The sequence below is a fragment of the Microdochium trichocladiopsis genome (assembly GCF_020744255.1).
Source record: "Microdochium trichocladiopsis strain MPI-CAGE-CH-0230 chromosome Unknown B0I36scaffold_1, whole genome shotgun sequence".
NCBI classification, from domain to species: Eukaryota; Fungi; Ascomycota; class Sordariomycetes; order Xylariales; family Microdochiaceae; genus Microdochium; species Microdochium trichocladiopsis.
This window is the reverse complement of record NW_025763544.1, coordinates 3,516,686-3,533,556: the sequence shown is the minus strand read 5'-3', so window position 1 is coordinate 3,533,556 and position 16,871 is coordinate 3,516,686. Positions and strand designations below refer to the sequence as shown.

General features: G+C 56.9%; 6 protein-coding genes across 6 annotated transcripts; 2 read left to right on the top strand and 4 right to left on the bottom strand.

Moving 5' to 3' along the window:
• Positions 1–195: 195 nt before the first annotated feature.
• Positions 196–1,455, top strand: B0I36DRAFT_357960 (mitochondrial resolvase Ydc2; the record flags this gene model as incomplete). The annotated part of the gene is made up of 1 exon (XM_046157881.1): positions 196–1,455. One exon carries the CDS (start codon positions 196–198, stop codon positions 1,453–1,455), a length of 1,260 nt encoding a protein of 419 aa, XP_046018749.1.
• Positions 1,456–1,687: 232 nt separating this feature from the next.
• B0I36DRAFT_14094 (uncharacterized protein) lies at positions 1,688–2,520 on the bottom strand. Its single transcript, XM_046148363.1, has one exon. It carries the CDS (start codon positions 2,487–2,489, stop codon positions 1,920–1,922), a length of 570 nt encoding a protein of 189 aa, XP_046018748.1. The 5' UTR covers positions 2,490–2,520; the 3' UTR covers positions 1,688–1,919.
• A 1,331-nt stretch (positions 2,521–3,851) lies between these two features.
• B0I36DRAFT_311272 (uncharacterized protein) lies at positions 3,852–4,979 on the bottom strand. Its single transcript, XM_046152351.1, has one exon. It carries the CDS (start codon positions 4,496–4,498, stop codon positions 4,052–4,054), a length of 447 nt encoding a protein of 148 aa, XP_046018747.1. The 5' UTR covers positions 4,499–4,979; the 3' UTR covers positions 3,852–4,051.
• A 151-nt stretch (positions 4,980–5,130) lies between these two features.
• Positions 5,131–6,120, top strand: B0I36DRAFT_311271 (uncharacterized protein). Its single transcript, XM_046152350.1, has one exon. The coding sequence runs from the start codon at positions 5,184–5,186 to the stop codon at positions 5,664–5,666; it is 483 nt and encodes a 160-aa protein (XP_046018746.1). The 5' UTR covers positions 5,131–5,183; the 3' UTR covers positions 5,667–6,120.
• Positions 6,121–7,581: 1,461 nt separating this feature from the next.
• Positions 7,582–8,211, bottom strand: B0I36DRAFT_233613 (extracellular protein; the record flags this gene model as incomplete). Its single annotated transcript, XM_046149241.1, has 1 exon — positions 7,582–8,211. A coding segment is annotated over one exon (630 nt), but the record flags the coding sequence as incomplete, so codon positions are not given.
• Positions 8,212–12,963: 4,752 nt separating this feature from the next.
• Positions 12,964–15,903, bottom strand: B0I36DRAFT_357957 (uncharacterized protein; the record flags this gene model as incomplete). The annotated part of the gene is made up of 4 exons (XM_046157880.1): positions 12,964–13,166; positions 13,228–15,365; positions 15,418–15,784; positions 15,864–15,903. 4 exons carry the CDS (start codon positions 15,901–15,903, stop codon positions 12,964–12,966), a joined length of 2,748 nt encoding a protein of 915 aa, XP_046018744.1.
• Between the last annotated feature and the right edge of the window lie 968 nt (positions 15,904–16,871).

The window sequence follows — 16,871 nt, the reverse complement described above, 5'->3', positions numbered from 1 at the left end:
GCCGGCCCCGAAGGACTGCCTCACTCTTTTTGGTTGGCCGCGTCCGTAGTTGCAGCAAGTGCCGGGTTATGAGACATCACTCTGCGAACAACGTACCAACAAAGGTCAACGCAGCTCGAAGATTCGCCAGTTCCTCAAGTCCTCTCACGACCTATGAGAAAAACCAGCCATCGGCGCTCTCCATAGGCAAGGCCAATGCCTCCAGTGCCGCCCGGGCTGCCTGTGGCATACAGCCAGCTGATCGCGCCGCAGCTCAGGCAGGTCCTGGCAGCATGCGGTCTCCCGCACACCGGCAGGCGACAGGAGCTGCTTGACCGTCTGGCCGACACTCGTGCTTCCTGGCGGGCAGATACCCAAGCGCCGCGTGTCCTCAGCATCGACCTTGGCCTGCGCAACTTTGGCTTCGCCCTCATGAGCCCGGTCGACGCTGGCACGTCTCAGATACCTCCACGCAAAGCACAGCAGCCCGCATTCCATCGGCAGCCTGTTCCCATCCATTTGCATGCGTGGGAACGGCTCGAGCTGGTCGCCTCGGACGCGGACACTGCGTGCTTCGCTCCGGACAGGATGGCTGCTATGACCTGGGACCTGCTCCAGAACCGCCTCTTACCCATGGAACCGACACACATTGTGATGGAGCGCCAACGCTCGCGCACCCTCTCCGGCCCCAAGGTCCAGGAATGGACCCTGCGCGTCAATGTCCTCGAAGCCATGCTGCACGCCATGCTCAAAGTCCTTATAACCGCTGGCAAGTGGCAGGGAGCCATCATGTCGGTACCGCCCGGCCGTGCCACTCAGTTCTGGCTGGGATCTGTTGAGGAGGACTCCGAGGCTCTAGCGGAATGGAAACACCACAAGGACGAGAAGGAAGCAGGCAAAAAGGAGAGGTATTACAAGAAAATGGAAAGGCTAGCCCGTCAAACAAAGGGCAGGGCAGCCGCTGCGGGAATGTCAAGAGAGGATTTCCCCGCCTTCACACCCGAACCTGACTCCAAGACCGACATAAAGGCCAAGAGAATGTATCTTGTCAAAGAATGGCTGAAGCGACCGGCCATCATTCAACCAGAGACGCCCGCAGTACGCAAAGTGCAGGACGCATTTATCACAACGAGCCAGCTGCTGCAACCAGGAAGAGCAGGAAGAGCTCGGGTCAAAAAGACGGTCGACAAGCAACAGGACGACTTTACCAAGCTTGATGACCTTGCAGATTGTCTGTGTCAAGGCATGGCGTGGCTAGTCTGGCAGCACAACCGGTCCATCTTTGCGCAGAGCGACGCCTCGCCGCTTGCTTCCAAGCCAACTGATGCCACTGATGAATCTGAACACGAATTGGCGTGTAAAGAACTGGCAGAGCAGCAGGCGAAGGATGAGCGTAAGACAGCGAAGAGGACGAGGGGGATAAAAGCAGCCGCCGAAAGCGGCGTAACACCAGTTGGTGTTGTCCCTGGACAATGAGCCAGATGGTGCTAGATTCGCGGTCATATACAAGACAAGAGGGCGTGCAATGTCATATAAAGCCATGGCAAGGTGCGCTGAGGAGCGATGCCCAAGTTGACTGCCCACTGCATCGGCAGGCGCACCGAAACCTCGCGATGGTGGGTGCCTTGGTCCTGTAGAGCCATGTTTCTCATTACTCGTGAACGTGCAGATCTGCGACAGCATGGCGGGGGCAAGAAAAGATGACCTGTTCTGTATGGGGTCATACTTGAAGGCGCCCCGCAGCCCTGGGTAAGGGAAACGACACAACCGGGAACAACGGCAGCCGAGGAGGAGGAAAAGAGAGCAACCCGCCAATGAGCGCAAGGCTACAGTCCGGCAGGTCCAGAAGCCGGCCGCCTCGTGGGGGGTCTCGCTCTGGGCCACCTGAAGTGTTCGAGTTCCGCGACGACGGGTCGGTGAGGGAGGAGGCAGTCCAAACCTTAAGCATTCGCAGAAGGCCATGTCACCATGCGGTGGGCGCCGTGACGGCGTGCCTGGGTGTGTGTTGTGACGGAGGCAGGAGCGTGGCTGCCCCTCGCGCCAAGCCGTTTCGAACCCCTTGTGAAACTCTGGGCCTTGCCAGCTCCGCCTGGCTGCCCAGCTGGCTTACAACTCACGGTCCAGGGCTCCCATCTCGCAACAGCGACGTCGATGTGGTCTGCCTTGCGCACTACACATACAGAAGAACCAGCCTGCGAAAATGAAAAAACTCGAAAAAGAAAGAAAGAGAAAAGAAACAAATCGTCACTCAGGCCCATGCCACGGCACAGGAAGCCTTGCACGAACCCATATGGCGACGACGACCCTGGCCAACACAGGCATCGTCGCTTAACTTGATGACGGCAGCGGCGCAATCTGCTCTTGCAGCATGATGCAGCATGAAATGTGTATGCCTCCCAAGGCACATTCCATGGGCAATGAGCACAATGCATCTGAAGTGAGCCGCGATACCTTATCAAGGAGCACTTCAGATGGGCCTGAAACCATGACAGCCAGAGCGGCACGCACATGACTGTTACCTGGTGGATGAAATAAGTGGTCAACCAGTGCTGACAAAATGCATTGCAGCTCTTTGCTTGGAATATGTCTCCTACGCTAGCCGTAGGCAGTCTTCGTCCCGACTCGCGTGCACATCAACGCTGTGACAGCGAGCTGGAGCCACAAAACACAAAAGGAGGCCCCTGCCGTGCCGAGACTGGACGAGCCAGGCCCCTGGCTCACTACCCCGGGCCCTAACAGCCCCTGGACCCCGTCTTTTTGAGCCGCAAGGATCGCCGTCGAGGTCGCCCAACGGCCGGCCAGCTCTTGGCCATTCGATCCCAGGCCGTGGCTCCACACGGAGTATAGCCCCAACTCCCTAATATCACCATCGCCCGCAGCATGGGGACCTCAAACATCATCCGAGGAACCAGGCTGACCTGCAAGCAGGCTTCAGGGAGGGCGCTGGCCCGATAGCATCAATGCGACCCCCGTCACAGCAAGGACCCCAGTACTATTCCTCTTCACGCAGCCGTGTGCCGCTGGGCCTCACTCCCAGTCGCCACCAAGTCTGGTGGTAGGGCTCGGCACCAGGCCCTCTCTGTGTTGCTAGCTTGCCAGGGGCGTGGAAAACCGGCGCCGTCGACTGTCGCGATGCCTGACTCTGTGCTACACCCCCTTGCGGGCTCGTTCGATGTTCTTCGTGTTTCTTGTGCTTGCATGGCCTCCCTGGCAGAGTATCGTCGGCTACCCGGCTTGGCCAGCAGGCGAGCAGGCTAGCGATGAGCTTGGCTCTCGGCTGGCCTGCAAAAGACCCGGCCAGGTCGGTCAAAACATTTCCTCTTCCTTCCTCTCTCCCATGCTCTTTCCCTTTTGCGTCATCCTATCCTTCTACCGACGTCTTTGTTTCTCTTCTCACAGAACTGTGTTCTGTTTCTCTCTTTCCCTTTCGTGTGTTGTGCTGGTCCATCACGGTCTTTTCTTAATCCATTGTCCTTCATTCCCTTCGATCCTATAGAGACACGAGCACCAGATCCGGCATCTACTCGTTTTCCGATATATTGATCAGTTTTGTTACTATTCGCTTCGAAGCCCGCGGCCCTGTCATCTCGACAGACAAGCTCGATATTCCAGCCGTCGCTCCTGGTCTGTCAGCAGGAGTAGTTCTCACCAGCGCAAAAATTTCCCACTCACGGGACAGGATTACGACAAGAAAAACGACGACTACGAGATAAGCGAGAACCATGGTTTCCTTCAGAGCGTTGCCCGTCACGTTGCTGGCGCTGGTGACAGTCGCCGCAGCCGCTCCCTCGCCACCACCAATGATGGTTGCACCCGCTATGCCAGTTGTCGAGACTCCCGCTTCCGAGAGTGGCGTGAAGACAGTGAAGGAGACTGTCAAGGAGACTGTTCACGTTACCGAGACAATGGTTCACACCATCACAGAGAAGGGATCTGCCGAGACACAGACAGTCCACGTCACAGTCCCTGTCGAAAAGCCCGTCACCAAAGTCGAGACTGTACACGTCAGCGTGCCGGTAACCAAGGTCGAGACAAAGGTCGAGACAAAGGTTGAGACAAAGGTGGAAACAGTTCACATGACTATAACCAAGTCTGTCGAGAAGCCTGTCACCAAGGTCGAGACAGTACATGTCACTGTTACCAAGGCTGTTGAGAAGCCCGTTACCAAGGTTGAGACAGTACATGTCACTGTCACCAAGGCTGTAGAGAAGCCTGTTACGAAGATCGAAACCGTCCACATGACCATCACCAAGGCTGTGGAGAAGCCTGTCACCAAGATCGAGACTGTGCACGTCAGCGTTCCCGTCACCAAGGTTGAGAAGGTACAGGTCACAGTTCCCGTCACCAAAGTCGAGACAGTACATGTCAGTGTACCGGTCACCAAAGTCGAAAAGGTGCAGGTTACAGTCCCTGTTACCAAGGTCGAGACTATCATGCACACGGTTGCCGTCAGCGTTCCTGTCACCAAGGTCGAAAAGGTACAGGTTACGGTTCCTGTCACCAAGGTTGAGACTGTCATGCATACAGTTGCCGTCAGCGTTCCCGTCACGAAGGTCGAAAAGGTGCAGGTTACCGTCCCTGTCACTCAAACCGTCAAGGAGACTGTTCACGTCACTCTACCCCCACAGACAGTGACGATGAAGGAGACTGCCGCGCCCGTGGCAGTCACCCAGACTGTGCACGTCACTCAAGCCCCTCAGACTGTCAAGGAGACTGTTCACGTCACGTTGCCGCCTGTGACAGTCACGATGAAGGAGACTGCCGCTCCAGTCGCAGTCACCCAGACCGTCCACATTACTCAGCCTCCTCAAACTGTCAAGGAGACTGTCCACGTCACGGTTACCATGAAGGAGACGGGCGCCGCCGTCGCCGTTACTCAGACTGTTCATGTCACTCTGCCCCCACAGACAGTGACGATGAAGGAGACTGCCGCGCCCATGGCAGTGACTCAGACTGTCCACGTTACTCAGCCTCCGCAGACAGTCAAGGAAACTGTCCACGTCACGGTTACTATGAAGGAGACGGGCGCCGCCGTCGCCGTTACTCAGACCGTTCACGTCACCCAGCCTCCTCAAACTGTCAAGGAGACTGTTCACGTTACCGTGACCATGAAGGAGACCGCTGCTCCCGCTGCAGTCACCCAGACTGTTCACATCACTCAACCCCCTCAGACTGTCAAGGAGACTGTCCACGTCACGGTTACCATGAAGGAGACGGGCGCCGCCGTCGCCGTTACCCAGACCGTCCACGTTACTCAGCCTCCACAGACAGTTAAGGAGACAGTCAAGGAGACCGTTCACGTCACGCTTCCTCCCCAGACTGTGACGATGAAGGAGACCGGTGCGCCAGTCGCAGTCACACAAACCGTCCACATCACGGAGGCGCCCTCCGTGGTCAAGGAGACCGTCCATGTGACACTGCCGCCACAGACGGTCAAGGAGACGGTCCACGTCACCGTCCCGCCCATGGTCCACACTGTCGTTGAGACGGTCCACGTTACCGAGACCGCCGCCTGCAGCTCTACCGCGTCGGCGCCGGCCATGGTCCACACCACGGCCGCTCCCGTCGCCGCGCACCCAATGATGCCGCCCCCGGCAGAGACAACAACAACAGCAGCGGCAATGCATCCACCCGCCGCCCCTGCGCCGATGATGGGCCACCCTGTCCAGCGGAGATGGCGGGCTTGAGAAAAATAGTTGTTTGACTCTAGCGCTAGTCCTTTGAAGGGTTGTTCAAGCATCGGTGGAGGAGCGTAATGTCGGGTTTGGAGGAGGTTGAGTCTACGGACGTGTGGTCGTTCAGCCGGAGGCGGAGGCTTTTCCTTTGTACGTGTCTGGTTGAACTGTTAATGGTTTTCTGGAAGTTGGTTTGTCCGTCGAGTTTGTTGATGTCGAGGAGGGTCAAGAGAGCCTTTGTTGCTGTTATTGGTGTTGATGTTGCTGTCATTGTTGTAGTAGTTGTCATTAGGACCACGTGATTTCACGGTGATCTTAAGAGGGGAAAGGGGAAAGACGAGAAATATGAGGAGAGATAACAAAGACGATGTACAGAAACCACCCCTTTTTTCTTCTTCTTCTTCTTCTTCTCAATTACACCCTTTGCTCTATCCTGACTTTGGCCTGAACCTCCTTCCTCACCGTGATAGAAGTGGAAGACAACCAACTACTAAGGCTGTACGCCATCCTTATTTCTTATCCCCTCTGGTGTGCGAGGACACTGGCTGCATCTTTCTGCTGCCATATGCTTTTTGTTCGCCCCTGCACGTTGCAAACTTTGCGAAGACATGAGTAACATTAAATTGACGTTCCAGACCGACAAGTCATAAAGTATGGGAGATGAAGAACTTGGCACACGGCGCGGGGATAGCCGCTGTTCAGCCGCACTTATATTGATTGGGACGCAAAGGATTCGGACTGCCTGATGGGTGGTGGGCATTGGTGACAACGCCTGCAGGTATATATGACCTTACGTCTGCATTATTTGAAGGAAAGCCGGGTTGATGAGTTTGGCAAGACGCCCTCGGTCGTATTGATCATTGAGACGTCGCGATGAGGGGATCAATTCAACACGGATTTCAAAAAGCAGGCACTACAACTCTTGCGGGCAGGTAGAAGAATTCGGTAAACGATAGTTTGTCATTTGCTTCATCTATGGGCACACAAGTATGTCCCCATTCCTCATGTCTCCAATGCAGAACAGAAAAGGAAAGAGTTGAATGCTATGCTTTTCTGCATATATGCTCGGGTGTTGGTCATTTGTGCGGGGAAAAGGGTGGCAACGACGTGTCAGAATCATGATGACAAGTCGCAAAGAAAGAGAAAATCGTATGTACAAGAAGACCCCGTGTGTCTGCGCCGCAGACCTCTGCAACCACTGTCCGCCTCGTTTTGTCAAGAGATTGTGTACAAGAATTTTTTTGAACGCTGAGAATCAGGCTAGCTGATTTCAACGGCTCTAGTACCAGACACCAACGCGGCGGCGGCGCAGAGCACCAAGGTCTTGACGACTGGTAATGAAGTTGGCAGAGACGCCCGGCTGGCAGCTGGTTCCGGCAGCCATGGGAATGACGGCAGACCAAGCGCCCGAAGCACAGCGCTGGAAGCTGGAACCACCGATGCAGTTCCAGTCACCCTCAGCAGTGCAAGGTCCTGTGAGACCGCCACTAGCACCACCAGCAGGGGGAGCGCCGGACGGAACGGGAGCAGCAGCACCGCTAGAAGTGGCAGCAGGAGGCGGGCTGCCGCTCGTGGGCGTTGCGGAGGCGACGGCTGAGCTTTGAGCGGCAGAAGAGCTGGCTGCCGAGGTCTGAGTCTGCAGAGTCGTAGGACTCGAGCTAGACTCAGGGGCGGCGGTAGGCTCAGGGGTGGTAGTGTCTGTAGGGGGAACAGTGATGAAGACACCACCGGGAGGGATGACTGCAGAAGGCTGAGGGGCAGGCTGAGCAGGAGCACTGGTAGGGCCAGCAGACGGAGCAGCCGAGCTGGGAGCGGGAGCCGAGCCACCGTTGCCGCCGCCGCTGCTGCCGCCACCGGAGCCACCAGCTGGGACATCAGCGCCGGAGGAGCAGACCTTGGCGTTGCCAGGTGTGTTGGTGTTGCGCTCGACATCCGGGCCAGGGTTGGGATAGATGACGTCGACTCCTTCGGGAGTGCAGTACTCGCCGCCGAGGTTGGAGACGAAGATCTGAGGACGGGCAGAGAAGGCAACGTCGCGGCTGACAAGCTCATCGGAGCGCTTCTGGGCACCACCTGCGATGGTGACGACGGCACAGTTCTGGTAGAACTCGCGGTTTCCCGACTTGTTGTTCCAGGACCAGGAGAAGACAGCCTCACCCTTGGGGGCGTCGGAAGGGACAGTGAACTTGTAGCTAGCGCCAGCCGAGGGGCAGCCACCCTCAATAGACTTGATGACGGTAAAAGTCTTGCCCTGGTCATAAGAGAGGGAGATCTGGCAGGAGCCGCCGTTATGAGCAGCGCCGTTGCCGATGACCATGTCGTAAGAACCGCCAGGAGCGTAGGTCTCGACAGAAGCACCCTCAGGTTGGCCGAGGTACTTGAGGGCACCCTTGCAGGGGAACTGGGACATGTCGGCTAGAGGTGAGTTGATGTCGTAGTCAATGGCGTTGCCCGAGTTGGGGTTCTCCTTTGAGCGGAGAGGAGCCGGCTTGACAATGGCAATGTGGCCGTACGCTGAACCAGCCAGCGCGGCGACGAGGAGAGATGTGAAGTGCATGGTTGCAGTGGTGACCTTTTGGTGAGTTGTTGGTGAAGAGACAGTGAGGTGTTCTTTGTCTTGGCGTGGGCGAGATGTGTGATATCTCGAGGGGAAAGATGGACAGGGCTCTGATCAGAGACACGGACGAGAAGGAGTGAGTCGTGTGCTGTTCTTTATCGAGAGCCAAGAAGCAAGCAGCGGGCGGGCGGGTGCTAACAGATTCCAGCACGTGGTGGGCGTGACGTTGTGTGGAATGGGTGCCGTGGTTGGTGGTTGACGAGAACAATGGCCTCGCTGTTAGTGTTCGGCGTGGTTGTGTGAGGCTGGGGCACTGCCGCTGGGAATGAAGAGCCGAGACCACCGGGGTCTGTGTGTGCTGGCACGAGAAAAGAAGCTAAAGAGATCCGCAAAGGAGGGGGGATCTCTACAAGGAGGGCGAAAGGAAGCGTCAAGAACAAAGACACAAAAGGGCGGATGCGTTTGCGATGGCTCAAAAGACGGTCGACAGGTGAGGGAGGTTGATGGCGGCCGTCTTTATAAGTCGAGCTGGGCAGGGACTAAGACGTTTGTGCGTGTGCGTGTGCGTGTAAGTGAGTGGAGTGAAGGGACTGGTCTGGCAGGGTGGAGTGGGGATGGGGGGTACGTACCGGCCGACTCGGTTTGCGCGCTCAGGGGCACCTCCACCAGTGAGGTTGCAGAGCCCCACCCCGCCACGGGCGACGACTGGGTCGCGACTGCCGCCTTGGCAGGCGCAGGAGGGCGGGCGGCTCGCTCGCAGCCAGTCGATGCGCGGCCGGTGCCCTGGCTTGATGCTCTCGCCCTCGTCGCCCTCGCCTCGACGACGACGCCGCCCGGGAGAAAAAGGCGGGGGATCCCATCCCAGGGCAGCGTGATCAATGCGAGGATTCTAGACGAACCAAGGCCCTGGGTTGCTCCCTGCCCTCGAGCCAAGCCGCGCGTATCCCGTGGCCGATCGCCGCAGGAGGCCTTGTATATTCGAGCCTCATATGTGTCACGATGCAATCTTGCAGGCCGAGATGCGGCCCTGTCTGTCCACAGCCGCTTCTAGATGCGAGGCCGCTCGCAGAGCACTGCTGGGCTCTGCCTGGTCTGGGGAGGTGCGTGTTGCTGGCGTCCCACAGCATGACATCTTGTTCCACATGTTCGGCGCACACGAAGAAGCCGTTGGACCATTCCGCCAGAGTCTGCCACAGTCGGTCCGTTGAGCCCTCTTTGGGATGTGCTGTCACATTACGTCGGCTGCTGATCGGCGGGCTGCATGCGACTCGCACGATTGCGTACTTTACTCCCTATCCCAGGCCTCAAGGTCAGAACTCACTGACTGACTGCCTCAAGGTGTCCAGTGCAGAGACTGGCAGGTGCGCTTGTCGATCCGCCGGTGCATTCCCCCCCCCCGGGGCAGGCACGCCAGAAGGCGCCCCGCCCCTGGCAGGAAGCACACCTTGGGCCAGGCAGCCAATCAGCAGCGGCCCGTGCCTGGCATCGAAACGGGCCCACCTGCCAGGAGAAACGGCATGCTGGCTCCCCATTGGCTACGCCCAACCACCGTCCGTGTTTCAACCTTTTGTCCGTGCTGGCCTATCGTCGCTGGTGGTGCCTCCATCCTGCGAAACCAGTCAAACATTTTCTTCAGAGCAGAGGAGAGGCGGAGGCAGAGGCAGAGGAAACATTGTGCGAGGCAGCACTTTCCGTGCCCTTAGCAGGCGAGGCTGGACAATAAGTGGCGACCTGTGTGGCCAGGGAGGAATGTGGTTCCCCCCTCCTTTTCCTCAACGCCGCCTCTGGAATGCAACCTTTTCGTGTTCCCATCACAGTATCATACTGTTAGTCATCTGTCCCGGCCTCTACAAACGATGCTGAGTGGAATGGGAGCCCTCCAGCACACGCAGGCACAGGCCCAGGCCCAGGCCCAGACTGTGGCTGCCGCCTGCCCGCATCGCCACAGCCGTCATGCGAGCCCTGGTCTGCTGCACCACATGAATAGGTCCCGTCCCGCTCCACCGCTCGCATGACAGAGGCAGCCCGTGGTCTGTGGCTGAGCACCGTCCCGCCTGCCTCTCGACTCATCATTAATACTGCGTATTCTATTGTCGTCACATCGAGGCCTCCTCTCGCTCCCCTCTGTTTGCCAAATACACAATCAATACCGGCACGACGTTGCATGTCCACAAAGGCCTCAGTCAATGATCGCCGCCCCACCACCACCAGCGCGTGCACAGACAGACAGACTGACTGACTGAAGATCTCGGCTCGCTCGCCCGCCCACTCCAAACTCCAAGGCCTCTCTGTCGGGTCCCACCAGCTCGGCTGATCGTCCGGCCCTGAAACGGTCCAGCGGTCGCTCGCTGCTCGTCCTCTCGCTTGCAGGTGTGAGACTCCTTCCTTCCCGCGGTTACAGTACTTAGCGTATGCATGCAGCCCAGCTGCCATCCGAAAGACTCTTTGTTTCGTCCAACCAGGCCTTGCTGAACATGGTTTGTTCTACATGGTTTGCTCCTTCGCGCGACGAAACGAAACACACATGGCAGCAGCCTTGCCTTGCCTTGATCGCTCGCTAACGAAACAAGTATCTGCCTGCCGCCTCTCGCGGAGTCGAGCCACACTAGACTGAAACGCAGAGACGTTCATGTAGCCAACATCCTTCTGCACACATGTTGCTCGGACTTGACCATTTCCTAATCCGTTCACCTCACTTGCCAAAAGCGCCATGGGGTTGTCTTTGTCCCGAAACAAATGTCTATTCTTGTCATCCCGTTCCGCCACCAGAGGCTTCGGATATATTAGAGCATTCGGAGACACCCCCCTCTCCTCTGGGGCCAGGTTCGCCCCGGCCACACCTGATAACTCACTTTTGACGAAAAGACCTCGCCCCGTTCCCGTGATGCACCAGTGTCCCATTGCTCCAGGTCGATCCATCTGCTCAATCAGCCCAGCTGGGTTGTCCAGACCAAGCCCGGACGACTCTCCAGACCTCTAAGCTAAATCGAGAGGTTCATTTTACATGGAGCAGCGACGCCGCGGTAAGCCGAGGAATGATTCAAAGGAAGAATGAAAAGGAAAGCCATAATAAAAAAACAGCAAAAGAGTCTGTACCTCTCTATCTGGGAGATCCACACCTGTCTGTCAGAAGCTTTCGCCAGAGCGGGTAAATACAAATCCTTTGTTAACCGGACCATGGTCCTTCCAGGATGTGGATATGGCGGTCCGATCAAGCACACTCGCATGCAAGCACTTCTCTTATCCAACTTGCTTGAGATATAAATAGGTATGGATATATTCATATAGTTGCGAAGGGATATCCGCTAGTTCCCTCTACGAGGAAAAGCTTTACCATCAGCCAAGAAATAGTGCATACACCGAAACCCGTTCTCAGCTCGACATAGGACTATTCCGGGCATGGAAAGTATCCCCACAGGGTCCTCCTCCTGAGGTATACACTTTCTTTGCTCTCTGCCTGCGGGTCCGCCAGTAAACCTTCCAGGACCCACCAGGGAGTACAGAACAGAGCGATCCATTAGTCCTTCATGGGGATTATGAACAGCCTTCGATCGGCCGTGTTCGAGATTGCTCGGACTAGTTCTGTGAGGCCAATTCACAAAAGCGCTTATTTTAAACAGGGCGGATGAATTACTTGCATTGAAAAAGGATTGTACCTGGCTGTAAATGTCATGTGTAACAGAAGAAGCACAGGCATCATCTAGGACAGGCTCAAGTGCTTCGCTATACTCGCTTTCCGCATAAAGTTGAAAGTCTCAATCCCGCGCCCATACAGCAAACCTGCTCACACTCGCGTCGGAGGGCCTTTTTTTAATTTTTTTTTGTTGGTGAGGTTAATTATGGCAACATCATACTTGTATATCACGCATTAGCGGTTGTTACCTCCTCCTTCGGGTTGCCTTTGCTGCTTCTTTTCCCACCTTCCCATCCTTGGGTTTTGGGATCCGCATGTGTCTTTCCAGGTGCGCAATGTGACCTTCACTGGTGACAGGCTTATTAGCTGGCCGACATCTCGTGAATGCGGCTGTTATATTATGCTGGCGAAAATGGCAGGGTATTTCAATCATCACAAGTGAATTGTTCACATGGACAGACGTTGCAATTTTGCGTAGTTTTTTTTTAGTTTTCTTTTTTTGGATTGCCTGGTGGCCCCTACGCCACTACCTCGCAGGCCTTCACAGTCAGGGCCACTCAAGCCCCCATGCTCATACGTCTCATTCGCAGCGCCTTCGCCATCCACAGACCAGCCGTATCCATCCAGAACGGAGCCCTAGGCGATTGGCGAGGCGAAATACCCAGACTCCAAGCTATCCACATATCAGCAAGTCGGCAGATCCAACACGACCCGCCTCGTTCAAACATCATGACTTTCCTATGTGCTCTGTCAGTCTCCACTGCCTGCAAGGGCCGGTCGATCTTCGACTAATGATCAATGAGTTTGTTCATAGCATAGTCGCATGGCGTCTGGCTGCTCGGCGCAGCACACAAGCACCGGCGGGCTTGAACGGGGTGCTGAACGTCTCCTGTGTCTATACAGCGAACCGCCGCTATCCATGAATGGGCAGCGCTTGACATTGATGCGCTTGTATGTGACAGGTGCTGCAGCTATCCTCGTTATGTTAGGCAGTACAGCCTGGCCGGCAGAACATCTAGCATCGAGCCCGTGTTGAAACTTGGTAACAATATCGTATTGCGCTTCGTCGAACCGCGAGCGCTGTGGATGAGCCGCTACATATGTTGGGCCGCGATGGCTCACTTCGTCTCTCCAGGAGCCTCCGGTGCTCGGCTTTGTGCCGGCGGTGTGGGCTGTCCACTCTGTGTCCCAGGCGAGTTATGAGATGGGGAGTTCTTGAAGCTGGTATTTGAGCCCCGCTGGGGTCCATAATGATGCATCTGTGACGGGCTTGTGCCGAAATGTTGCGGGCCTTGATTGTTGTAACCACGTGAAGGATTCACTAATGTCTGTTAGTCCTTGAGTTCCTCAGGGCAATCGACGAAGCATTGATGGCAACTTACTGGGACCTTGCTGTTGCGGCGCAAAGGCCGGCTGCTGGTAATGCATGCCAGGGCTCATTCCGTACACCTGCTGACCCTGCTGAGAGCCTTGGTGGACCATCATGGGTGCCGACGGTCTGCCGGGGCTCGGGTAGCCGTTCGCACCAGGCATTTGCTGTGGGGGTCCAGAGCCTGGTGGGATGAACTGCGGGTGTCCAGACTGGTACATGTGCATCTGAGGAGGGCCAACCATCCCCTGTGGGTTCATAAACTGGCCTGGCATCATCATAGGCCCACCCATAGCCCCTGGCTGGGGTATGTATGAGCCGTTGTTGGAGAAGCTGCGACTGAATTGATTCATTCCAGGCTGCCCACCACCCATGAATTGCGGCATACCAGGCTGGTTATATGGCATCTGGCCAGGCGAGTTCATGTTGGGAGGATGGGCCATTGGCACCTGTCCCATTCTAGGTGACGAGTATGACTGCGTAGAGTTTGAGTGCATCATCCGATGATCGTCGCTCCCATTGAACGGGACATGCGCTCCAGGGCCATGGTGGCCGCCGTGCATCTGTACAGGCGGAACATGCGGGGAGTGTCGCGGGCCATAGTTATGGGCTCCGTGCTGCAGATGGAACGGGAGCTGGTGCTGATGCGCCAGCTGTGGCATGGCATGGCCAGTGTTTGGAGTGGGCTGGGCCGCGAAAGGCTGCTTCTCTAGGTACTCGTTGTAGGTCATGTGCATGGTCGAGTCGGCCTTCTCGTTGTCCGCAATTGTGCGCCACGTAGGGAGTGTGTCGTAGGATGGCCGTAGTCCATCGTTCTCGTTCCAGTTCTTATTCTCTGGAGGGGCAACGGTCTTGACAAAGGACAAGATCACGCACTTCTTCGAGTCGACAGCCTTCCTCTTTCTCGTGACGACAACGAGAGACGGAGCAGAACCAGTTGCGGATTGGGCCTCAGGCGCGTTGTTCGGCCCCGAACGAGGGCTCGAGGTGGCACTTGGATGCCCATTGGGGCTGAAGCTTGCGGCAAATGGACTAGGTCGGAACTCATGGCTGTTGGGATTCAACTTGCCGCCCATGTGGTTAGCCATCGAAGGCATTGGGCGGTTGTATGCGGGAGCGCCAGTGTTCGAGGGTCCGGTGGGAGGCATGCGCAAATCCCCTTGCATCATGGATTGTTGAGCCTTTTGCTGCTCCATGTTGCGAATACGCGCAGACAAGCCGCCCGACTGACGTCCACCTTGCATGTGTGGAGGGCCAGGTCGGTTCCCACCCTGGTACTGGTTGTAAGGAGGGGCATAGCTTGCGCGGTTGTTCTGGTGACGAGGCTGCTGTCCCGCAGGTGGCTGAGCATTGCTCGGTACACCTGAAGCCCGAGCTGGCTGCTTTGCATTGTTGGTGGTAGTGTTGGCGGGCTCCGTCGAACTTGCAACAGCAGTAGCGGCAGGCGTCTCCTTACTGATGGAGGCCTTCTTCTCTTTCGCAGCGACCTCGTCTGCTTTTCGCTTGGCCATCAGGTCAACGTCCCGCTGGGCTTTCTCTTGAATTTCGCGTTGCTTCGCAGGGTCTTTGGCGATGATCGGGATCAAATCAACAGGGACCAAGGTGGGCAGCTTGAAGCTGTCCGCAAACTTCTTCAGCTCAGTCAGTTTAACCTCTTTGTCAGCCTTGGCCTTGGTACTGCGAGCCTTCTCCGCGTTGAGGCGTTGCTGGTTTGCAAATGTTTTGAACTCCTTGAGCACATCTCTCTCCACGGTAGAGGTAGCGCTGGGAGCAGCTTCTTTGCCCTGGGGAGAGACTGTACGACCAGCTGCAGGCGTAGTCTTCAGCGGCACAGCTGCCTGAGTTGCAGCTTTGACGTCGGTAGGCTTCGCTTGGGCATCCTCCTTCGGCTCCGGCTTTGCCTCTGTAGCCTTGGGCGGTATCGGCGCAGGAGCAGTCTCGGGTTTGGGCACTTTGCTCTTGCTCTCATCCACCTTGGGTGCAGGCGACGTCTTGGCGGGGGCTTTGAGCTGGGATGAGATGATGGCAGGGTCGACCGGGGCCCCTTTCACAGTCGAGGCGCCGGCGGGCGCGCGACGAGCTGGAGGAGTATACTTGTTTTCTCTGCTGCCAGGCAGAGGAGGAAAGTCCTGCCGCTTGACGCCACTGTATCTGTTCCGGCTGTTAGCAAGAGCACAGGAGTCGACGTGGACGAGACACTTACTTGTCCTCCTCGTCATCTTTGTTGTCGCCTCCGACAAAATCCATGATCCGCTCCTCCGCAACGTGGGCTGTGGCGGCGGCGCTGCGCTCGATCTCGCGAGCCTTCTTGTCCGCAGCCGCCATGCGCTCTTTGTGTTGAGGATGGCTCCTGTTGATTTGTGTAGTATAGATGTTCTCGTCGTAGTCCGACTTGATACCAAAGCGGCGCTCATTCTCTTCGAATTGGTCCCAGTGACCGCCATCCTTGGATCTCTCCAATGTCACGTCGAACGTGTCGGCATCATCAGGGACCCATCTCTGCAGTTGCCTCTCGGCACCAAAGCGGCCGCCAGAGATGGCGCTATCGGTGCGGAAAGCAGCAGAATTACCTAATGACAGGGACAACAGAGATGTCGTCAGCGGCGAAGCTCCAAAATTGACATGGATGGTGCCAGCAAGCAGACTCACCATTAGCTTTGTGGTCACTTCTTCCCGTGTTACCCCCCATTGTCCTGGCGTCTGTCTGCTGCTTCTTTGAGGTTCCGTTGGTCGATGACGAGGGTTGATTCTTCCTCGCTTGTACCATTTCACAGCCTCGCAGTAGTTGGTGAAAATGGAGTCGGCTCGGCTCGATGATCGGTGCCTCTTGGCCAGCTCAGTTCGCAAGCTGCTCCCTATATGTCTTGACTGCAAGTTGCACGTGAGTCAGCGAGGAGGAAAATGGACGGCGGATCAACGGGATTCAACAGTGTTGACAGGGGTATAGATGGTGTCGGTCTGAACAGCGGAAATCATTGTGACTCGTTGGTGATAGCATCGTAGCTTCTTCAACGCAGCTTGGCGTGGACGGCGAAAGCTGGCGTTGTGGGACGGGGGGAGGTGGAGGAAGCGTGGGAGCTCTGTTCGATGGAGCTTGGCTGGCCATTGACGGGGTCTAGGTCGAACTCACCCTGTCCCAAGGACGTCTGCTCACAGACGACGTCTGTTAGAATATAATGTCGGCCGCAATGGGGAGTTGATGCTGCCGCGATCGTGGGTCGGTGCGGTTCGCAGTCCCGGCGTGGGAGGGAAGTCGCTGGGGGCGGGAGGGAATCGGTAGGCGGGCGGAGCGGATTGTCGTATGTGGCCGTCTGGGCGGTGGTGGGCGTCGTCGATGAGGCTCCTCGCTAGCACATGGAGACGGCTGGACTGCACGAAGAGAGGCACGAAGGGGGGGAGGATGCCGGTAGGTGTAAGAAGGCAGACGCGGCTCGCTGCTCCAGTCAACGAGAAGGTCGAAGAGAAGGCCTGAAGACAGCCGGTGGACAAAGAGTGTAGCTGTCGCAGATGGTCCTTCTTGACAAGCAGGAGCACAAAGAAACCGTGGGCAGGCGATGATTCAAGGGGGGTGGGCAGCAGCGGATAAAAAAGTGGGCGGGACTGGACCACCACCCAAAGGGCTTCCTTCCAGCTTCCGGGGGGGGGGGGAGCGCACGA

Excerpts from the sequence above, each read along its gene's own strand:
- B0I36DRAFT_14094 (XM_046148363.1), bottom strand. The coding sequence starts at position 2,489 with ATGTGCGTGCCGCTCTGGCTGTCATGGTTTCAGGCCCATCTGAAGTGC.
- B0I36DRAFT_311271 (XM_046152350.1), top strand. The coding sequence starts at position 5,184 with ATGAAGGAGACGGGCGCCGCCGTCGCCGTTACCCAGACCGTCCACGTT.
- B0I36DRAFT_311272 (XM_046152351.1), bottom strand. The coding sequence starts at position 4,498 with ATGACAGTCTCAACCTTGGTGACAGGAACCGTAACCTGTACCTTTTCG.